This window comes from Choloepus didactylus, chromosome 17 (assembly GCF_015220235.1).
Source record: "Choloepus didactylus isolate mChoDid1 chromosome 17, mChoDid1.pri, whole genome shotgun sequence".
Lineage (NCBI taxonomy): Eukaryota > Metazoa > Chordata > Mammalia > Pilosa > Megalonychidae > Choloepus > Choloepus didactylus.
Genome location: NC_051323.1, coordinates 26,773,998 through 26,794,474, shown reverse-complemented (window position 1 = coordinate 26,794,474; position 20,477 = coordinate 26,773,998). Strand labels below are relative to the sequence as shown.

Below are 20,477 nucleotides of genomic sequence, written 5' to 3'. Positions count from 1 at the left end.
ATCTCCACTTGGATGTCTAAATAGACATTTCAAACTTAACATGTCCACAACCGAACTTCTCAAACCACCTCCTACCCCTGCCAAAAGATCTGCTTCTCTCAGCCTTCCCAGTCATAGGTGTCAGTTCCAGCCTTGGAATTGCTCAGGACCAAAATCTTGAGTCATTCTTGTTCCTTCGCTTTCTCTCACATCCTATATCTAATCCATTAGCAAATCCCTTTGGTTCTACCTTCAAAATGTATTCAGAATTGAACACCTCACCACCTCCTGTGCCACCACTCTAATCTCAGCCATATCACCTCTCACTTGGATAATTACGATAGCTTCCTGATAGGTCTCCCTGTTTTTCTATTGTCATATTCTCCCTATAGTCTTATTCTTCGCACAGCAGATCCTTTTAAATCAGCCAAATCCTACTGAAAACCCCACAGCAGCTCTACCTCTTACTTACTGTAAAATCCAAAGTCTTAACAATGACGTACAAGGCCTGTGGTTCTCTAGGTACCTCTTGGACACAGCTCCTGTCACCCTCCTCCGTATTCCTTTCTCTCTAGCCACACTGGCCTCCTTGCTATTCCTTAAACACTCCAGGTACCTTTCCAAGTTGGGGCTTCGGCTCTAGATAGTCTCTCAGTCTGAAATATTCTTCCCCCGGATATCCACTTGACAAATGAGCCCCAAGTTAATATTCAACCTGTCCATCTCTGGACCTTCCCATCCTTGCTACCCTGCTCTACTTTTTCTTTTTTTCCACAGCATTACCACCTTCCAACCTATTATATAATTTACTTCCCTTATTAGACTTATTGCAAACTGACTTCTCTCTTAGCTAAAATATAAGCTCCATAAAGAAAGGCATTTTTGTATCTCAGGTGCCTAGGATAGTATGCATAGTTGGCTATCAATTAGTATTTATTGAAATAATTTGTTGAATGAATGTTAATGAATGAGTAAATTACTATTTAGGACCAGGACACAGGATCAGTGTCCTCCTTCCAGGATAATTTTGTCCCAAGCAAGTATTTGTTGGGCTAAGCTGAATTGTTACTGCCTACTTTTTACTGCTATATTTAGGTACTTAGATGCTAACCAAATCTGACCATGGGGTGCATATGGTTTGGGTTTGCATTTAGAGTGGTTTCTGTAAACATTACTGGAAACTCATAATTGTCATTTCTTTAACATACCACATTTTAGTTGCTGCTTTTGAGTATCGATAGGTACTCATTGTTTTTGCCCAGGGATGTTTTTCTTTTTTAATGCTCAAATTGCCACATTTTTCCATTGAGAGTCCCAGAGACCTTTTAAGCATTTTTACATTTTTACAACAGTAAGGTTTTCTAACCCATTTCTACTTTCCCTGGTCAAACATGTAGTCAGCTACTCCCCAAGAAGCCCTGGTTCCTTTTACTAGAAAATAACATTAGAGACCAAAATCTTGGTGCTTTGGGGATCTGTAGTGGTTTGGAGCTGGGATGTACCCCCCAGAAAACCATGTTTTTAAAGTTAACCTTTTGATGAGGCTACTTCAGTTCAGGTGTGACCCACCTCAATCAGGATGGGTCTCATTCCTATTACTGGAGTCCTTTATAAACAGAATGAATACAGAAAGACAGGGAGAAAGCTACTAAAGCAACAAGCTGCAATCAGCAAAACCCAGGAGAGAAGGAAGAGACCAGCAGATACCTCCACATGCCTTGTCATGTGGCAGAGGAGCCAAGGATCTCCAGCAGCTGGTCTTCGGGAAGAAAGTATCGCCTTGATGATGCCCTGATTTGGACATTTTCCTGGCCTCAAAACTGTAAGTGAATAAATTCCCATTGTTTAAGCCAAACCAAATAACGTTTCATGACATTTGCTCGAGCAGCCCAGGAAACTAAAACAGGACCCACACCAGATTGTTCCCTGTGAGAACAGGTGGAGGCCACACTGCTACAAGGCCACTTTATTGACAGAGAGATGTGGTATATTTTTTAAGGTTTTATCAATTGGGATCCTGTCAGGAAAACAGAAATCACACTAGGAATTTCCAACAAAAGAGATACTATATAAGTAATTGATTACAAAGGTGTTAGAAAGCTGGAAAACAGCCAAAAGGGAATCCTGAAGTAAACCAGAAATTTGCAGCTGCACACTTAGAGCTGGGGAACAGAAAGGCTGATGCTCTGTGGGGGTGGTGTGGGGGACCCCACACATCTGGTGCTTAGTCCTCCCTTGAGGGGCAAAGCTCAGCGGGAACGCAGGCTGCTGAAGATGATGTGGGGTGGCTCACCTGTCGGGAGTGTGCGAAGCTGGTGCTGGAATTGTAGAAAGAAGCTAGAAGCTGGCGCTACAGCTGTCTACTGCTGCTAGTGATATCCCCGACAAGAGGTAGAAACAGAACATTTATCTTTTTTTCCCCATCTTCTGCCCTCCTGTTCCCCACCAGTATCTCCCGGGACCACAGGGAGCTGGCTGGTAAGAGAACATGGGAGACGTAGCTGTACCCCAGTATAATGGGGTGGGGTTGGGGGGCTGGAATGGGGGGACAACAGATGTATAACCAGCACAAAGGTCATGAAATGCCCCTGACATTCCAGCTTTCCAATTGAATGCCAACTCCCCCAAGTCCTTTTTAATTTTTTTGAATCTTGTTCTGGTATAAAATATTTTCTATCTGAGTTACTAGTTTCTCTGAGTGTCATATTTTTTCTTATCAACTTTAATATGATATCAAATATCATATATACACACACACAAACATTCATATGAAACTATGTATTAGAATTTCAATATAACATAAATGGACACTATTACATACTAGTACCCATTTATTTCTTATTTAAACCTTGCCTGGGCTGGAATTACATCCCCCTCTCTTTTATATGAGCTCTTTGATCCTCATTCTACAGGAGTGACTCTCAACCATGTCAGATCTAGCACCTCCTTTTGTCCTAATGTGATAAGGGACAGTCCTACCATGGTCTGCAGCCTTTTCCCAGGACCCACAAATACATTCTGTGCCCAGGGCCTAGCAGGATACAGTGCAATCCCCTAGTAGAGAAGGGGACTGCTGGTACGTTCCTTCCCCTATTGTGCCAGCATATGTACGTATTCACTGGGAACAGTCTGGCTCTGGTGGGCATGTATTATGACATCCAGCTCAGATCCTCATGTTGTATCTGCCCCCACTACAGCATAAGAGAGGGATGCTGTGTGCAGATCATCAACCTGTGTCGGCCACCATGGATTGCGACCATCTATCATGAAGAAGATTCAGTTTCTCTCATTAAAGCAACAGTTATGGATGTCTTGCTCATTAAAATTTAAGAATATTATTCCTCCCTTGTCAAAATGACTGTTTATCACTCCCAATATACTATATATCTGGGAATAGTTTATATTAGACATAAATGCCACTTTTTGTTAAGAAAGAGATTATCTCAGTTCTAACTTTCCATCTGATGACAGTTACATATTTGCTACATTATTAGTATCACTCAGCTATTGCCACAATAATGCACTAGGCTTCAACAACAAACATTTGTTTTTTCCTTACTCACAGTTCTGTGGTTTTTTACTGGGGTGCTCTTCCATAGGATGTGAGACAGCTGGGCTGGGCTGGCTTAAAGCTGTGGGCTAGATTCAGATGCACTTCCCTGTCTTTGTTCTGGGACCAGGCTGAAGGGACAGCCCCCACCACCACTACCACCACCTGGGGCATGCTGAGTCACGTGTGCAGGAGTCTAAGGTCAACTATGCAAAACGATTTTCATGCCTCTGCTTGCATCACTTCCATTCGCCAAATCAGTCACATGGTCATGCCCAAAGTCAATGGGGTAAGTGCCCTCCCAGCCAAGTGGGAGGAAGAAGGGAGGAAATACTTGCTGAACAATGCTCCAGCCCATCAAACGATTCAAGCCCCAGATGATGGTGGTGGTGAGAGTGAACGATGAGATGATGATGCTGGTGACAGTAAACGATGCCAGACCAGATTGCTCTTAATGTATTTCTATAATTTGGTATTTATACATCTAGAATCCAGAAAGAAGACACATTAGTGTTGGGGAGAAGGTGGCTAACACAGGACTCAATAACTGGGGTTTTTTTTGCACTAAAACCTACAAGCAAGAGGCAAGAAAAAATATGAAAAGACAAAAGAAATGTAATGGAAGAACAAAAAGAGGGTGTGCCAGTTTGGATGTATTATGGCCCCCAAAACACCATTATCTTTGATGCAATCTTGTGGAGGCAGACGTATTAGTATTGATTAGGTTGGAACCTATTGATTCAGTGTTTCCATGGAGATGTGACTCAATCAACTGTGGGCAAGACCTTTCATTGGATTATTTCTATAGAGGTGTTGCCCTACCCATTCAGAGTGGGTCTTACTTGGATCACTGGAGTACTTTAAAAAGAGCCACACAGGCCCAGACACAGAGCAGCTGTGAGTGATATTTTGGAGAGCAACTGAAAGTGACATTTTGAAGAAGAGCTACAGCTAAGACAGTACAAAATGCCCCAAGAGCAACATTTTGGAGAATGCCATTTTGAAATGCAAACTGTGAGCAAGCGGACAACAGCCACGTGCCTTCTGAGCTAACAGAGGTTTTCCAGACACTAATGGCCATTCTTCAGTGAAGGTACCCTATCGTTGATGCTTTACCTTGGACACTTAATGGCCTTAAGACTGTAACTTTGTAACCAAATAACCTTTATAAAAGCCAATCCATTTCTGGGTGTTTTGCAAAACAGCAGCATTAGCAAACCGAAACAGACGGGAATTAAGGAAAGAAAGGAGAGGAAAGGAAGGCAAAAAGTGAAGCATCACCAACTGTTTCAGAGACCAGAAGACACCTGTTTCTTGGATTGCCTCCCAAGTAGGCAGAACAGCTATAGGGCAACCAGGGGAAAGAGGTCCCAAGCGCACAGATCTTCCTAAGGGAAGATATTGCTAATTAAACAACAGATACATTCAACATGGTATAAGGCACCTCCAAATGCTGATTTCTCATTCAGCACCATACTTACGTCCAGTGAAAGTGTCAATAGTGCAAGGAGTTTCCTGCTCTAATTGAGGCTTAACTGCTAACACAGCTCTGGGGTGCACAAGAAGCTATGGACAGCAAGCAGAGTTGGAGCAAGGGGGATTAAGAAAGGCTTGGAAAAAAATATCCATGGAACTCTACAACCCAAACACTAAGGTAAATCATGGACTATAGTTAATAATACAATTATAAAATGTGCTCTCATCAGTTGTAACAAATGCATCACACTAATGCAAGGTGTTAGAAGTAGGGTGGTATATGGAAACTCTGCATTTTATGCAAGATTGTTCTATAAACCCACAACTTCTCTAACAAAAAAAAAAAAAAAAGAAAAGGAAAAGAAAGGCTTGGAGAGGTAAGTGGTATCTGAACTGGGACTGGATGGAGAGGCAAGAAAATGTGCGAGCAGCACACAGTCCCATTTTTGTTGCATGTGTAGAGGACATAAGACTGGAGAGTAAACTGAGGCCGGATCATGGTAGGCCCTTGAATGCCAGAATGAGGAACATATTCTTAATTCAGTGGAGAGCCACTGAAAGCTTTTGAATAAGAAGTGATAGGAAGGGAGCTGCTGGTTGTCCTCCAACATCATTCTTCCCTGCTTCTTCAGTAATTGAGTACATGCCTGTGCAAAATAAAGATTACATTACCTAACTTCTCTTGTGGATAGGTATGCTCATTTGACTAAATTCTAGTTAATGAAATATAAGGGAAATAATGCATGCAACCTCTAAGAAGTCTCCTTTAAAGAAGTATACCTTTATGTGCACTTTATGTTCACTATATACCTTTATGCTCACTGCCCCTTCTTCTTTCCTGCTGGATTGAAGCTGAAATTAATCCTCACATGTATAGTATTCATTAGGGAGATTAATTTGGGGAGAAGACGAGAGATAGGATGGTTAGGATGAAAGGAGCATTGTAGGTGGAAAGACCCATTAGAACATTTCAGTAGTCTGGGTAAGAAGTGAAGAAATCGTAGCAGTGAGAATAGATGGGTGAGGGTGTGATGAATATTGTGAAAGAAATGTCAGTGAGATTTGGCAATCTATCAGATGAGAGAAGACACTAGAAGGAGAAGAATCAAAGGTCACTTAGAGGTTTCAGGCAGGGATGATTGCGCAGTGAATGAGGATAACAGAAAAAGGAGAGTCAGAAGGATGAGCAGGCTTGAGGGAGACACCTACGAGTTCGGTTGTGGACATGTGGAATTGGGATGTCTGCAGGATATGTAGGTGGAGATGCAAAACAATGAATTGGAAATTCATTTCTGGAGCTTGAGTTGAGAGTCTTTTGCATAAAAGTGGTAGTCAAACCAAAGGGAGGGGCTGATTTGCAAAACAGAGCTGCGTGTCTGTAGGCATTACTCTTTCTTCAGCGTACATAGAGAAGAAATCGAGTTCTGCAAGACCAGTTAAAAGTAAGACTAGCCCTTTACTTACACGCCTCTCCCCCCTCAAATAAAGCCCTACAAGCGCCAGCCAATACATGGATTAACTGAAGAGATGAAATCCTTGCGCTCTCAAAATTTGGACAGCTCCTTTAAAGTTCCTTACCAAGGCCTTTTTGATTTGCACAAACATCTGTCATGACGTGTTTTAAGATGACTATTTTCTATAGTAAATTGTCTTCCTTCTTAATTCAGATAATGCACGCGTAAGACTTCCTATTTTCACAAGCCTTAAAGGAACGATTTCTGCCCAAAGAAAAGAGAGGAAATATAAAAAATGTAACAAAAAGACTTTGCAGGGGGTTCCTCTATTTCTTCCACAACTAGAGCAAATATTAAAGTTGAAATAAAAAACGAAATCTATTGAAAATGAATATGAAGGAACCATCTATTCATATCGGCGCCGTTTTCCCGCCAGGGCTGAGGGTGGAGGGAGAAAGAGGTTAAAAACCAGTGGCTTGTGTGTTTCCGCTGGAAGCACAAACAACTGGAAGGGATACAGGGAGGGCGCTGTTTCTTCTAGAACAGTTGTGCGTCTTCAGCCCGTCTCCCGCAGACAGCTGCCGGGCGACCCGGGACCCAACCCGGAGGCCCCAAGCCACCTGGAGCGGGCCCCGTTTCACTTGCGAGTGCAGCTTTTTTAGAGCTCTTAATGAGAGTGTGATAAGGCTTCTCTCATTCATTCGTTCCTTCATCCTTGGTCTGAGGCCCAGGGCCTGCGCTGGGTGCTTTATTTCACGCGAGCCCACCAGACGCCTCGGGGGAGGGATTTTACGCGAAAGGATAACGCGGCAGCGGACGGCACTGGTACGCATCACCGCTCGCGCCCCACGACTGGAGAGGCCGGAGAGCTCTCGGGCGGACCGGTGAGGCCAAGCGTGGGGCGAAAGCACCAACTCTGAAGAGAAGGATCCTCTCCTTCCAAATCGTCAGGAAAAGAAATGCGGCCACGGTCCACATTCTCCCGGGCCCTCTGACTCGGAGGGCCTAGACCCCGGTCTGCTTGAGAGACTCCGACAGGTGCCAGCGAGCCCCGGCCGTCCCCAGCCCCTGTCTCCCCGCGTCCACCCGCAGCGGGTCCCGGTTGGCGGCCCAGGAGGCGGCTGCTGACTCTGCGATTGGCCAGTGCCGCCCGCGCCCGCCGGCCTCTGGCGGCGCTCCCGGCCCGGCCGCCCCTCCCCCAGCCTCGCGCCGTCGGGACTCCGGGGCGCTGATTGGCCAGAGCCGCGGGGGCGGGGCGACGGGTGTGAAGGGGGCGTGGACTCGGGCGGCTGGCAGCTCCCTCCCAGACTGCGTCCGCCCGCGGTTCACGCGTTGCATCATCTCCAGCCCGCCGCACCTCTAGGAAGGCTGGGCGCGGTGAACTCCGTTCTGCCCGTGGTTCCGTGGCTCCAGACCCAGCTCGCACTCCCGCGCCTTTCGCCGCCTTCCCCGCATCTACCTCGGCGCTCAGGCCGGGCGACCCCGCGGGTCACACCTGGCAGACCTCGCTAGCTCTGCCTGTCTCCATTCATTGGGACAGCCCAGGCTTTCCCCCGAGCCCAAGTCCCCCGCCTCCTCCAGCTGGGAGCTGCGGTTACTGCCATGGAGAAGAGCAGCGAGACCAACGGCTACCTCGACAGCGCCCAGGCGGGGCCTGCGTCAGGGCCCGGGGCGGCCGGGGAGTCGGCGGTACGCGCGCGGCGCTGCGCGGGCTTTCTGCGGCGCCACGCACTGGTGCTGCTCACGGTGTCCGGGGTGCTGGCGGGCGCGGGTCTGGGCGCGGGGCTGCGCGGGCTCGGGTTGAGCCGCACGCAGGTCACCTATCTAGCCTTCCCGGGCGAGATGCTGCTCCGCATGCTGCGCATGATCATCCTGCCGCTGGTGGTCTGCAGCCTGGTGTCGGGCGCCGCCTCCCTCGACGCCAGCTCCCTCGGGCGCCTGGGCGGGATTGCTGTCGCCTACTTCGGCCTCACCACGCTGGGCGCCTCGGCGCTCGCTGTCGCTTTAGCCTTCATCATAAAGCCCGGGTCCGGCGCTCAGACCCTTCAGTCCAGCGACCTGGGGCTGGAGGAGTCGGGGCCGCCTCCCATCCCCAAAGAGACGGTGGACTCTTTTCTCGACCTGGCCAGGTAACGTTTCCTCATCTCGCCGAGGGCTCATGGGGAGCCTCCAGTTCTCCATGCACTGCAGTTCATAGACAGACACACCCGCATAATACTTCTAAGGGTTAATTATTGGACATTTTTTAAATACCAAAATAACCACTGGAGTCTTTGGATGCAAACCACACCTCTACAAACATCACCCCAGGCACACTGGACAATATCAATTTGCCGGCCCTCATCTTTTAGCAAGAACCAGTCCTACCATTATGGGGGAGTGTTTTAGGGAAGAGGCAGCCATCCCACCAGTTCTTAACGCCTTATGGTCTTCGGCTGCCCTTATGGGTAAAAATGCTCCGACCTCAACCCAATATTCCATTCTCTCTTCATAGTGCCAGAAAGTGTCCGGGGGCAATGGTTAAATTTTGGCTTTGGGGCTGTCTGGCTTGTAATCTGTGTGAGCTTCTCTGTGAGCACTTGGCTGCAAGGAAGCTGGCATTTTCTGGAGTTGTCAATGGACCCAAGGATACAGGGGTGGGCTTAGTTGTGTGGAGTATCTTGACCAGAAACGTGTCTTTCCTGGGGACAGGATTGCTGTCCACCCAACAGTCAGGACCAGGGCAAGTTACAGAGTTTCAAGGAGCTTTATTTGAGGGGAAGGTGTGAGTTACAGAGAGGGAGAAGCATCTTCACTGGGCTTGGGCTGCTTTTGGTGAATCTTAAAAGTTACATTTCATCCCTTGAGATGATGTGGTGTAGATTCTTTGGGTTATCCAAAGTCTCAGTCTCTTTGGTTTCTCAGTTAGCTCCAAGTTCACAGCTGGAAAAGCTGCATCCTGGAGGCATTTACTAATGCAGCCAGGTTCAGCTGAGAAAGGAATCCAGCTGGCTCCCTCTTCAGGTTTCCGATGGTTCTGGATTCTGAGAGATATGTTTTGTCTTGATCCACTGAGGCAAAGCTGCTCCTTACTTAGGCTGTGGAAACATCAAACTCTGGGCAAAGTGACTTGACCTCCGGTTTCCGTTTCTCCATCTGGAAAATGTGATGACTGTCTGCTACTTGGAGAGAGATTTTTGTTTAAAATAAAAATTCCAGGACGTTTGCATTGGATGTAATCTCTAGTGAGGGAGACCAAAAAGTTCTTACCAAAACCCTGGTGGGGAGGTGGGAGGGGGCCTGTTGTTATTTCAGTGACATCACAGCCTTTGCTCAGTGTCTGGCAACTTGATGTTTGGAGTCTTGAGAGATTCTTACAGTTTGGGAACTAATTTCTAGGTGGTTGCCGGAAAAAGAAAAGGAGGTCTACTGAGGTTGAGAGCGCCTTTGGCTTGCCCTCAAGTTATTATCAGCTGTCACCGGGAGGGAAGTCATTAGTGGGGGGAGTGGTCAAAGGATTCTTTTTTGCCAGGAGCCGTGACCCAGGAAGGCGTGGATATTTCAGCTGTGGCCTGCTTCAGTAGCCCACGGGAGAGGAGCAGTAGCCAAAAATGGGTGTAGGGGACTGAAGCAGGGGGATAACCTCCTTACCATCAGCCCCCAAAGGGACTACTAGTTTTCTGGTTTTAGTTAAGCCCCTTCAGCTCCTGCTTCTGAAGTGAGTGGCCACCCAGCACCATGGCTTGGCAGTCAGTATAAGGACAGCTTTTCAATGGCTTGGGCTGCAGATACAGGGAAGGGTTTAAGAGAGGCTTTTTCATTGCTTGTTCAGAATAGGTAGCATTTCATAATGTTTCCAAAGGCCAACTTCATTTAGTCTAGCAGCTTACAGATAAAGGTAGTGCAGGTGGTATGATCCTGTTTTACGACTGAGGAAACAGAGAGATGAAGTGATTTGCTCAAGGTCATGGAGTGGTTTATCAAAAGAGGGATTAGAAGAACTAAGGGTCTCCAGCCATAGTTCAGGGCTGGCTCTGTTTCTCCCACTCTCCCCTACCCCAAGTCAGCATGCCGCAGTAATGATGCTGAACGTGGGCCTGTTAGCCACCTGCCTGGTCTGGTCTGATTGACTCAGAAATGTTTCCTCTGGGCCAAAAGAGAAACCAGTAAGAAAGTGACTGGGTCAGGGCAAATGCATACACTTCTTCCAGCTTGGGTTGTGGGTAGGGAGGGGTGGGCGTGGTGCTGTGTCCCCTAAGTGAAGGAGAGCTTGTGTGCAGTTGCTCAGACTTGATTTTCAAGTGGAGAAGCTTGTGAGAACAAATGGAGTCCTGAGCCACATGCAAAAATGCTTCTAGGAACTGGAGAGTCACTGGGTAAAAAATTTTTAATGGCTTCCTTCAAAGAAACTTCATAGATTTTATGTGACTCAAGGCATGTTTTTCAGCAGAGGCAGCCACCTCAGCTGTGCTTGCCTGTGGGCACCTGGGTGAAATGAGACGCCCTCGGTACACACCTCAGTTATCCAGCAGGCCCTCACCTGGGAACTGCCCAGAACTTAGAACACCTGGAAGGACTGAAAAGTCTTTGATGAGTTGGTGACTTTCCATCTAAAATGAAATGGTTTGGGCAGTCAAAGAGACAGAAACAAGTTATGAGGAATCTTGACATTGTAGATCCTCTTGATCTCTAATAGGGCTCCAGGTTGTGGTTCCTGGGACACATCCACAATTTTTTTGTGCCTCAGTTTCCTCATCTGTATAGTGGGGATTGTGACAGTACCTACCTCATGGGATTGCTATTAGGGGTAAATGAGTTATAATGTATGTAAAACTTTAAGAACAGGACTGGCCCAATATATGTTTGCTCTTATAACAAATGTAGCAATATACAGAGTGATTGGGTTTTCACATGGGCTAAGGGGGATGGCCCTCTTTTCATAGCCTGAAATAAATGAGGGCAAATGGGAAGGAAAAGGACAAGTACAAAGATCTCAGGCTTTGAGGAATGTTGGGAAGCTCAAGATGACTTGACAGTAATGCAATCTTTAGGTATGTTGGGAGCTGTGTGGAGGCTAGAGGAAAAGAAAGGAACAGGTGGGAGTGACTCACGATATTCTGGATTAATGGAGTCACACTACAGAAAATTTGGAAAACAGAAAAAAGTTGAATCTAAACACCGAAGCTCCTCCATTATGAAATAGGGCAGAAATCCTAACATACCCTCTCTTGCTGACATTCGTTTCTTTCCCCCCTGCCTCGTACATTTATTGTCTTCGCAGTTGTCTCCACAGTTGACCTCACTTTTCTTCAGCTCCATTTTGAAGCGCTGGGGGTGAGGGGCTTCTGCCTTTCCTTAGGGTGCTAGGATTTGTAGTTTCTAAATGGAGACCCAGAGGCTTAACTGCAAAGGCGCAGGTAGGGACACCTTCTGGGCGCAGGGCTCCTGTCTGGGAGCCAGAACAGTGGCCCTGGGACATCGTCCTTTGCAGACGCATAGCAGCGTGCTGCCCATATGGGGCAAATAGAATCAGGATTTTGTCTGTTGCCTGATTTTCTAGGTTTTCTTTTCTTGTGCTCATTTTCTCAACAATAGGCAGTGCTGTGAGCCTTTCCCTCCGCAGAGGGAGGCACGACAGCTCCCTTTCCAAGGACCAGCGTGAATATGATGCCTCTCAAGCTGCGAAGAACACATTTCTTTGGTAGGCACAAAGACACCTATCTGAGATTGGGATCTAATACTAGCCCCTCAATTGCAAACTCAAGGGAGTGAATTATGAATCATTTCTTTTTAATGTTGACTGTGGCAGGCTGTTTTAACTATTCCTGTGCCTTTTCTGTAGGCAAGATGAAAACTCTTAGCAAACCCAACAAGGATTCTATTTACGGATCCCAGGAAGTTTCTCAGCCTGACTAGTTACTAAAGGAAAAAAAAAATGTAAATTGTAATTAAAAAAAAAATAAAGCGTTAACTCTTGCCACCATTCCTTCTACCACCCAGCAGCATATCTGAATGTTCCAGAGACTGAAAAGAGTGTAAACCCAGAGAAGTGGCTTGGGTAGTAAGAGTAGACACCAAAGCCAGCTAACTGGGTTTGAATCCCAGCTTTACCACTTACTAGCTGCATGTGGACAAGTCATTTAAGCCCTCTATGCCTCAGTTTCCTTATCTGTAAGATAAGGCTAATATTAGTATCTGCTACCTAGAATTGTTATGAGGTTTGAGTTAATATTTGAGTGCTTGTTAATATTCTGGTGTGTCCCAGCCTCTCAGGGAGAGCTGAAGATACTTAATACAAAGAATGAATGCGGTTCTTAGCCTTATTTCCCAAAAAGCCCCACCCCAGGGGCCCAGCACTAGCCTTTCTGGCTGCAATCTAAAACCGGATGTGGGCCTTAAACAGAGGGTGGGTTAACCCTTGTCCCCATAGAGTGAGCTCACCACTCCCACCCCTCCTCTGCTCCCAGCCCTGTAGGGGGTACCAAGATCTGAATGGGCACATCTCTGTTAACTCAGTGTCTAACAATAAACACTGGGGCTAATAAAATATTTATCCAATGTACATACCATGCCGTATCCTGTCCTGAAGGGTCTTTGAATTTTTCATAAATTTGGTAAAGAATTTTTGAACTTAAATGAAAGGAAATACTTCTGGAACAAAAAGTCTACCTAAGCAAAAGTATATTGTTTTACATTCTTTTCATATAGGACAGGAAAGTGAATGCCGCCTTGATAGTAGGATTAGAAGAACAAACAATACGAGATGTAAGGAGGGAACACTTTTGAAGTTTTTTATTGTGTGAGCTATATGAGTCTGTCCAGCACCTGTGACACAGTTCTGCTTTTGTCAACTTAGCCTTGGCCTCATACCAGTTTTTGTACTTGTTTGTCTGTTTTAAGTAATGTATCCAGGGATTCTTAGAGCACTGGGAAGGCTTTACATTCATTGTCTCCCAATTTGATCTGATTTGGGTGTTTGAATTTAGTAGTATGGTCTCAGAGTTTTTGCAAACGTTTTTGACTTTGACCTACAGTAGGAAATATATATTACATTATGGAACCCACAAACATGTACACAGACCGAAACACAAGTTCTGTAAACCAATATTTTAAGTGTGATACATGCTGATATTTTCTATTCTGTCTAATGTATTTCACCTTTTATAAAATGCTGGTTCAGAGTCAATAAGGTGATTTCAGGGCCCAATAATGTTTGGGAAACTTTGATCTAATGTGTTTGTGGTATCCTATTATATTCAAGTAAATTTCTCAGGATCATATGACAGAAAAAGGAAATATTTGAGAACTTGAATAAGATGAGGAGTTGTTGGTTAGCAGCACCCTACCACCTGGTGAAACAGGGGCAATGGTGAGCAGGAGAGGACCATCTCATCCTTCTGATTTCCAGACTCTGTATTTCAAACCTCTACATCTGTGCTGTCCAAGAGGATAGCCACTTGCCACATGGGGCTCTGTAAATTTTATTAGTTTAAATGTTAACAAAAGTTAAAATTCACTTCGTCAATAGCAGTAGGCACATTTCAAGTACTCATTAGCCATGTGACCAGCATATTGGCCAGCTCAAATACAGAAATGGAAAATTTGCATTTTCCAGAAAGTTCTGTTGGACATTGCTGATCTAGATGGAGCATGAATGGGAGATGTATCAACTTAATGTCTCTTGGCCTTGGATTGTCTTTGCGGGGGTGTTGAGTTGCATCTCCTCTAGATTATCTTCCAGTTCAAAGGTCCCTCATTTGGGGGCCCACAAAGTTACTGTGTGAGTGTGAAGAGCTGGGAAAAGTGACTGGAGACAGAACTCTGGGGAGCAAAACGGTTTGCTCTGTGTTTAAAAGCCAAAAGAGACAGGGTTAGGAAGAGTGCAGAGAAATGTTTTTGCTTTCCTCCCCCAGCTGGAGCTCCTTGCCCCTTGGTGCCAGTGGAGGAAACTGCTGCTGGTGTGTGAACAGAGGGGCAGAGTGGAAGGAGTGTGTGCTTTGTGGGTACGGGAGCGTCAGCTAACAGCCCTGGGTGATTCCTTCCTGGGAATTAATATCAGAGAACTTGCTGTGCAATCTAAAGAAATTTTAGTCATCTCATTGGATGTATCGTTTTTTTTTTAATTGTAAAATATCCTTCACAGCACTATAGCACTTTACAGTATCTTTTTATTTCTTTACTTTTTTTAAACAATTTTAAAAACTAATTTTAAATGCTTTTTAAATACAGTTATCCCTTCCACATCCCTGGGGTTAAGAGTGTGGAGCCCCCGCCATCTGGAAAAAACACATAAAATTTTTTTTTCAGGGTTTCAGGTAATTCCCTAGCTGCCTCCTGATTGGCAGACGCTACCTGTCCCATTACTTTTACATTGCGTAGGCTAAACTTTTTTCAAATTTTGCACACCAGCCTTTGCTGGCCTGAAAATCCATAGGAGTACCCCTCTGTTGACAACTTTGTGGGCCCCCAAATGAGGGACCTTTGAACTTCAGCTTCATTTTCCTTTAGGGAATCATATAAGGACTTAGTCTTTTCTCATATGATGCCAGAGTCTACAGGAATGCCTTTTTAAAAATTTTTATTATTTTTTTAATAACAATCCTGCACATTTCTAGCCTTTGTGTGTCGTCTGCTGGCCTTCATTTGTCATCTGCAGCTTCTGCAAAACTTCCCCCAAAATTCCCATTTAATTTCTTATGCTGACCTGTGATATGTCAAACTGCAATGGGGAAAGTCATGATGTGGAAGGAATAACTGTAATTTCTTTATTTCTGTACTTTTTAAACGATTTTGATACATACAATAAAATTCACCCGTTTTAAGTGCACAGTTGAATGAATTGAGAAAAATGTGTAACTCATGTAATCACCACTACAATCAAGGCACAATTTTTCCATCACCCACGACCCTCTCAGCAATCCTTACTTTCCACCCCTGGCCATAGGCAGCTGATCTGCTGTCTACTTATCACATCAGATTAGTGACTTTTTTTTAATTATTATTATTAATTTTTTTTGTTAGAGAAGTTGCAGGTTTACAGAAATATCATGCATAAAAAAATATATAAAATACAGAGTTCTCATATACTACCCTATTACTAATACCTTGCATTGGTGTGGTACATCTGTTATAATTCATAAAAGGATATTTTTATAATTGTACTATTAACTATAGTCCATAATTTACAATAGGGTTCACTGTGTTGTACAGTCCTATTTTTTCTTTTAACTTTTATTTGTAGTAACCTATATATGACCTAAAATTTTCCCATTTAACCACATTCACGTATGTAATTCAGTGCTATTAATTACATTCAGAATATTGTGTTACCATCACTACATCCATTAACAAAACTTTGCAATCAATCCAAATAGAAATTCTGTATAATTTAAGCATGAACTCCCCATTTCCTACCCCTAACCCAACCCCTGATAACCTATATTCTAGATTCTGACTTCATGAGTTTGCTTATTCTAATTATTTCATATCAGTGAGATCATGCAATATTTGTCCTTTTGTGTCTGGCTTATTTCACTCAACATGTTGTCAACATGTTCATCCATGTTGTTGCATGAATCTGAATATCATTCCTTTTTACAGCTGAATAATATTCCATTGTGTGTGTGTGTATATATATATACACACACACACACATATATACCGCATTTTGTTTATCCATTCATCAGTTGATGGATCCTTGGTTGTTACCATCTTTTAGCAATTGTGAATAAAGCCACTATGAACATTGGCATGCAAATATCTGTTCTAGTCCCTGCTTTCAATTCTTTAGGGTATATACCTAGCAGTGGAATTGCCGGGTCATATGGTAATTTTATACTTAGCTTTCTGAGGAACTGCCAAGCTGTCTTCCACCGTGGCTGCACCATTTTACATTCCCCTCAGCAATGAATGAGTGTTCCTAATTCTCCACATTCTCTCTAACACCTGTAATTTTCTGTTGTTTTTTTTTAATAGCCATTTTAGTGGATGTGAAATGGTATCTCATTTTGATTTTGATTTATATTTCCCTAATAGCTAATGATGTTGAGCATCTTTTCATGTGCTTTTTAGCTGTTTATTTATCCTCTTTGGAGAAATGACAAAGTCTTCTGGTCATTTTTTTTTTTTAACTTTTTTTTTATTTTGAGATAAATTCAAAGTTACATGAATAGTTGCAAAAACAATACTAGTCCCATACACAGAATTCCATCATACCCTGACCCCCTCCCCCGATAGCACAATCCACCAACTTTAACATGCTGTCACATCACTATTTCTTTCCCTCCCTCCCTCCCTCGCTATCTATCATCCATCATATATTTCTCTGTCTTCTGAACATATGAGAGTTAGCTGCACACAGCCTTGAACATACACTATAATTCACGTATGTACTTCCCATGAACAAGAACATTCTTTTATGTAATTCCCTTAAGCACAGCTAAATATAAGAGATTCAATAATGATACAATGCTTACATTCTATATTTCCTTTTCCTTATGTCTCAACTGTGTCCCTTCGAGCCACCTGTCCTCCACCCTCCAATCCCATCCAAGTTCATCCTTAGCATTCAATTGCTATCTAGTTAGACTGTCTTTTTTTTTTTTTCTTTTTTCAATTGTGGAAACATATATACAGCCTAAATCTTCCCATTCCACCCCCTCCCTAGACTTCCATTAGTGGGATTAATCACATTTAGAATGATGTTATGCTCTTTCCCACCATCCATTACTAGAAATTTCCCTTCACCTCAAACAGCAACCCTACACTCCTTTCTTAACTCCCCATTGCCCCTTCCCCCATTTCTCTTAACCCAAACTCTACTTTTTATCTCTGTGGTTATATTCTCTGATAATTTATTTGTGTTTACTGTGGGGCTTAAAATTAACCTCTTAAATCCCTATCAATCTTGTTTTTCTTTGATACCACCTTCACTTCAATAGGGCACATAAACTATATACCACCTTCACTTCAATAGGGCACATAAACTCCTTCATTCCCCCACCTTTATGTAGTTGTCTAAAATTACATATTTTACATTGCGTTCAAAACCACTGATTTGTCCTTAGAGTTTGTGTATTTTTTATCATGTAGGAAGTAAATAGTGGAGTTGTAGTTCAACAATTATTGACTTCTATTTGTATTCCATGGTGTTTGGAGAATGTCCTTTGAGTATATTCAATTTTTTTTTTTAATTTCTTGAGGCTTGTTTTATGTCCCAGTTTATGGTTCCTTCTGGAGAAAGATCTGTGATCACTAGAGAAAAATGAGTGTCCTGGTGATTTGGGATGTAAGGTACTATATGTGTCTGTTAAAATTCTCTATATCTCTTTCTCCTTTCTTTGTCTCTCTGTTGGTAGGGCTTCCTTTAGAATCTGAAGTAGGGCAGGTCTTTTATTGGCAAAGTCTCTCAGCATTTGTTTGTCTGTGAAAAATTTAAGCTCTCCCTCAAATTTGAAGGAGAGTTTTGCTGGATAAAGTATTCTTGGTTGGAAATTTTTCTCTCTCAGAATTTTAAATATGTCATGCCACTGCCTTCTCGCCTCCATAGTGGCCACTGAGTAGTCACAACTTAGTCTTATATTGTTTCCTTTGTATATGGTGAATTGCTTTTCTCTTGCTGCTTTCAGACCTTGCTCCTTCTCTTCAGGATTTGACAGTCTGATCAGAGTATGTCTTGGGGTGGGTTTATTTGGATTTATTCTATTTGGAGTTTGCTGGGCATTTATGCTTTGTGTATTTATATTGTGTAGAAAGTTGGGGAAGTTTTCTCCAACAATTTTTTTGAATACTCTTTCTAGACCTTTACCCTTCTCTTCCCCTTCTGGGACACCAATGAGTCTTAAGTTTGGATGTTTTATTTTATCTATCATATCCCTGAGATCCATTGCGATTTTTTCTATTTTTTTCTCCATTCTTTCTTTTGTTCTTTCATTTTCTGTTCTGTGGATTTCTAGGACACTGAGATGTTGTTCAGCTTCCTCTAGTCTTGTATTGTGAATATCCAGAGTCTTTTTAATTTGGCCAACAGTCTCTTTTATTTCCATAAGATCTTCTATTTTTTTATTTACTCTTGCAATGTCTTCTTTATGCTCTTCTAGGGTCTTCTTTATGGCACTTATATCGTGGGCCATGGTCCTCTTGATGTCCTTTAAATCCTTTGCCATGTTTTCGTTCTTTGATTGTAGTTCTTTAATTAATTTTGCGAGGTATAACATTTCTTCTGAAATCTTGATTTATGTGTTTGGAGCTGGATTCTCCATATCATCTGGTTTTATCATATGCGTTAAGATTTTCTGTTGTTTTTGGCCTCTTGGCATTTGTTTTGCTTGATAGGGTTCTTCCAAGTTGTATCAAAAAAAAAGGGTGGGGGATAGCGATCTAATTTTTCAGAGACACAGTTTGGTGACATACACTTTCTCTTACTAACCAGCAGATGGCATCTGTGAGTCTTTAATTTGTTAGAATTGCAGCTTGGTGACATACACTTTCTCTAACTAACCAGCAGATGGCGTCCGTGAGTCACTTATTCCCCTCAAGTCAGTTCTCCCCAACTTTGTGGTATGTGGGGATCTGATTCTTTTGGGGTCCAATTGGTGCACTTGATTTGGGTGTGTTGTTGGTGCTGTCTGCCCCCAATGAGGGGCGTGTGCCTGAGTGGTTAGGGAGGAAGGGCAGGTTTAAGAATCAGATCTCCCAGGTGTTCCCAGAGATTTAAGGCTGTTCTCTGCCACTGACACTAAAGTCCTCGGTATTGGCCTAGGTTCCCTGGGATTTCCGAGCAGTTCCCCCCTCTCTGCTGTGTTTTTCCAGGACCTCTGTTGGGTGGGGGGGGGCAGGCCCTGCCACGTCACAAGTGAGCACCGGCCTCCAGGGAAGCCCTGGGCCGCCGGGCTGTGTAGGGGCGTTCCCAGCCCGCTTCAAAGGTGGTTGAATGGGACACGTTAACTTCCCCTTTCCGCACAGCTCCTCTCTCCCAGCTCCGGGACAATCAGCCGTGGGTGTATTCAAGGCCACTGTCCACGGCCGATATTGTGTCGTGTGAGTGATGCTGCAGGAAAGACTCCCTGTCAGGCTGGGTTTCTCGGCTGGGCTCTACGCCGTGTGCTCGCCCCGGGCAGGAGCAGCCCCGCCCGCCGGGGGGACGGCCGCGAGGCTGGGTTTCTCGGCTGGGCTCTACCCCGTGTGCTCGGCCCGGGCAGGAGCAGCCCCGCCTGCTGGGGAGACGGCCGTGATTCTGGGTTTCTCGGCTGGGCTCTACGCCGTGTGCTCGGCCCAGGCAGGAGCAGCCCTGCCCACTGGGGCAACAGCAGTGAGGCTGAGTTTCTCAGCTGGGCTCTAGCCGTGTGCTCGGCCCCAGGCAGGAGCAGCCCCGCTTGCTGGGGAGACCGCTGCAAGCCACGCGTCTCCCCTTTGTTTCCCTGGACCCGAGACAATCAGCAGTGGGTGTGGGAAGGGGTATCCTCCACCCCAGACACCGAGGCGTTAGTCCAGAGCACTCCCGTCTTATCTGCAGCTGTTCCTGGGCTTCTTTTATATATATTATATATACATATATATATATATATATATATATATATATATTTTTTTTTAAAGTCCAGCCCACTGTTTCCCCCCAATGCAATGTGGCTGAGGGATTCAGCCTACTCACTCACTCGTTTCAGAATGCAGACTCCTGGTTTCGCCAAAAGCACATTCCCTGTGGCTTTAGCAGAACTTGTCCAGCTGGTGCTACTTTGGAAGTGGTGTTCTGGGGCCTTTCTGGTTTTTTATCTAGTGTTTTCCATGGAGGTGTTTTTTTCTTTGTCTCACCTAGTTGCCATCTTAGGTTCCTCCATTCTGCTCATTTTTAATTGGGTTGTTTGTCTTTTTATTGTTGAGTTGTGAGATTTCTTTATATATTCTGGATATTAAACCCTTATCCAATATATGGTTTCCAAATATTTTTTTCCCATTGAGTAGGTTGTCTTTTCACTTTCATGATAAAATATATTGATGCACAAAAGTTTTTAATTTTCATGAAGTCATATTTATCTAGTTTT

The 20,477-nt window shown here is 44.2% G+C and overlaps 1 protein-coding gene across 1 annotated transcript in view; it reads left to right on the top strand.

The window, feature by feature from the left end:
• The first annotated feature begins 7,772 nt into the window (after positions 1–7,772).
• SLC1A4 (solute carrier family 1 member 4) overlaps positions 7,773–20,477 on the top strand; it is a 46,378-nt gene continuing 33,673 nt past the window's right edge. Inside the window, exon 1 of the mRNA XM_037807356.1 lies at positions 7,773–8,588. Within this exon, the coding sequence (XP_037663284.1) occupies positions 8,062–8,588 (527 nt within the window). The 5' untranslated portion in view covers positions 7,773–8,061. The remainder of the gene's footprint in view (positions 8,589–20,477) is intronic.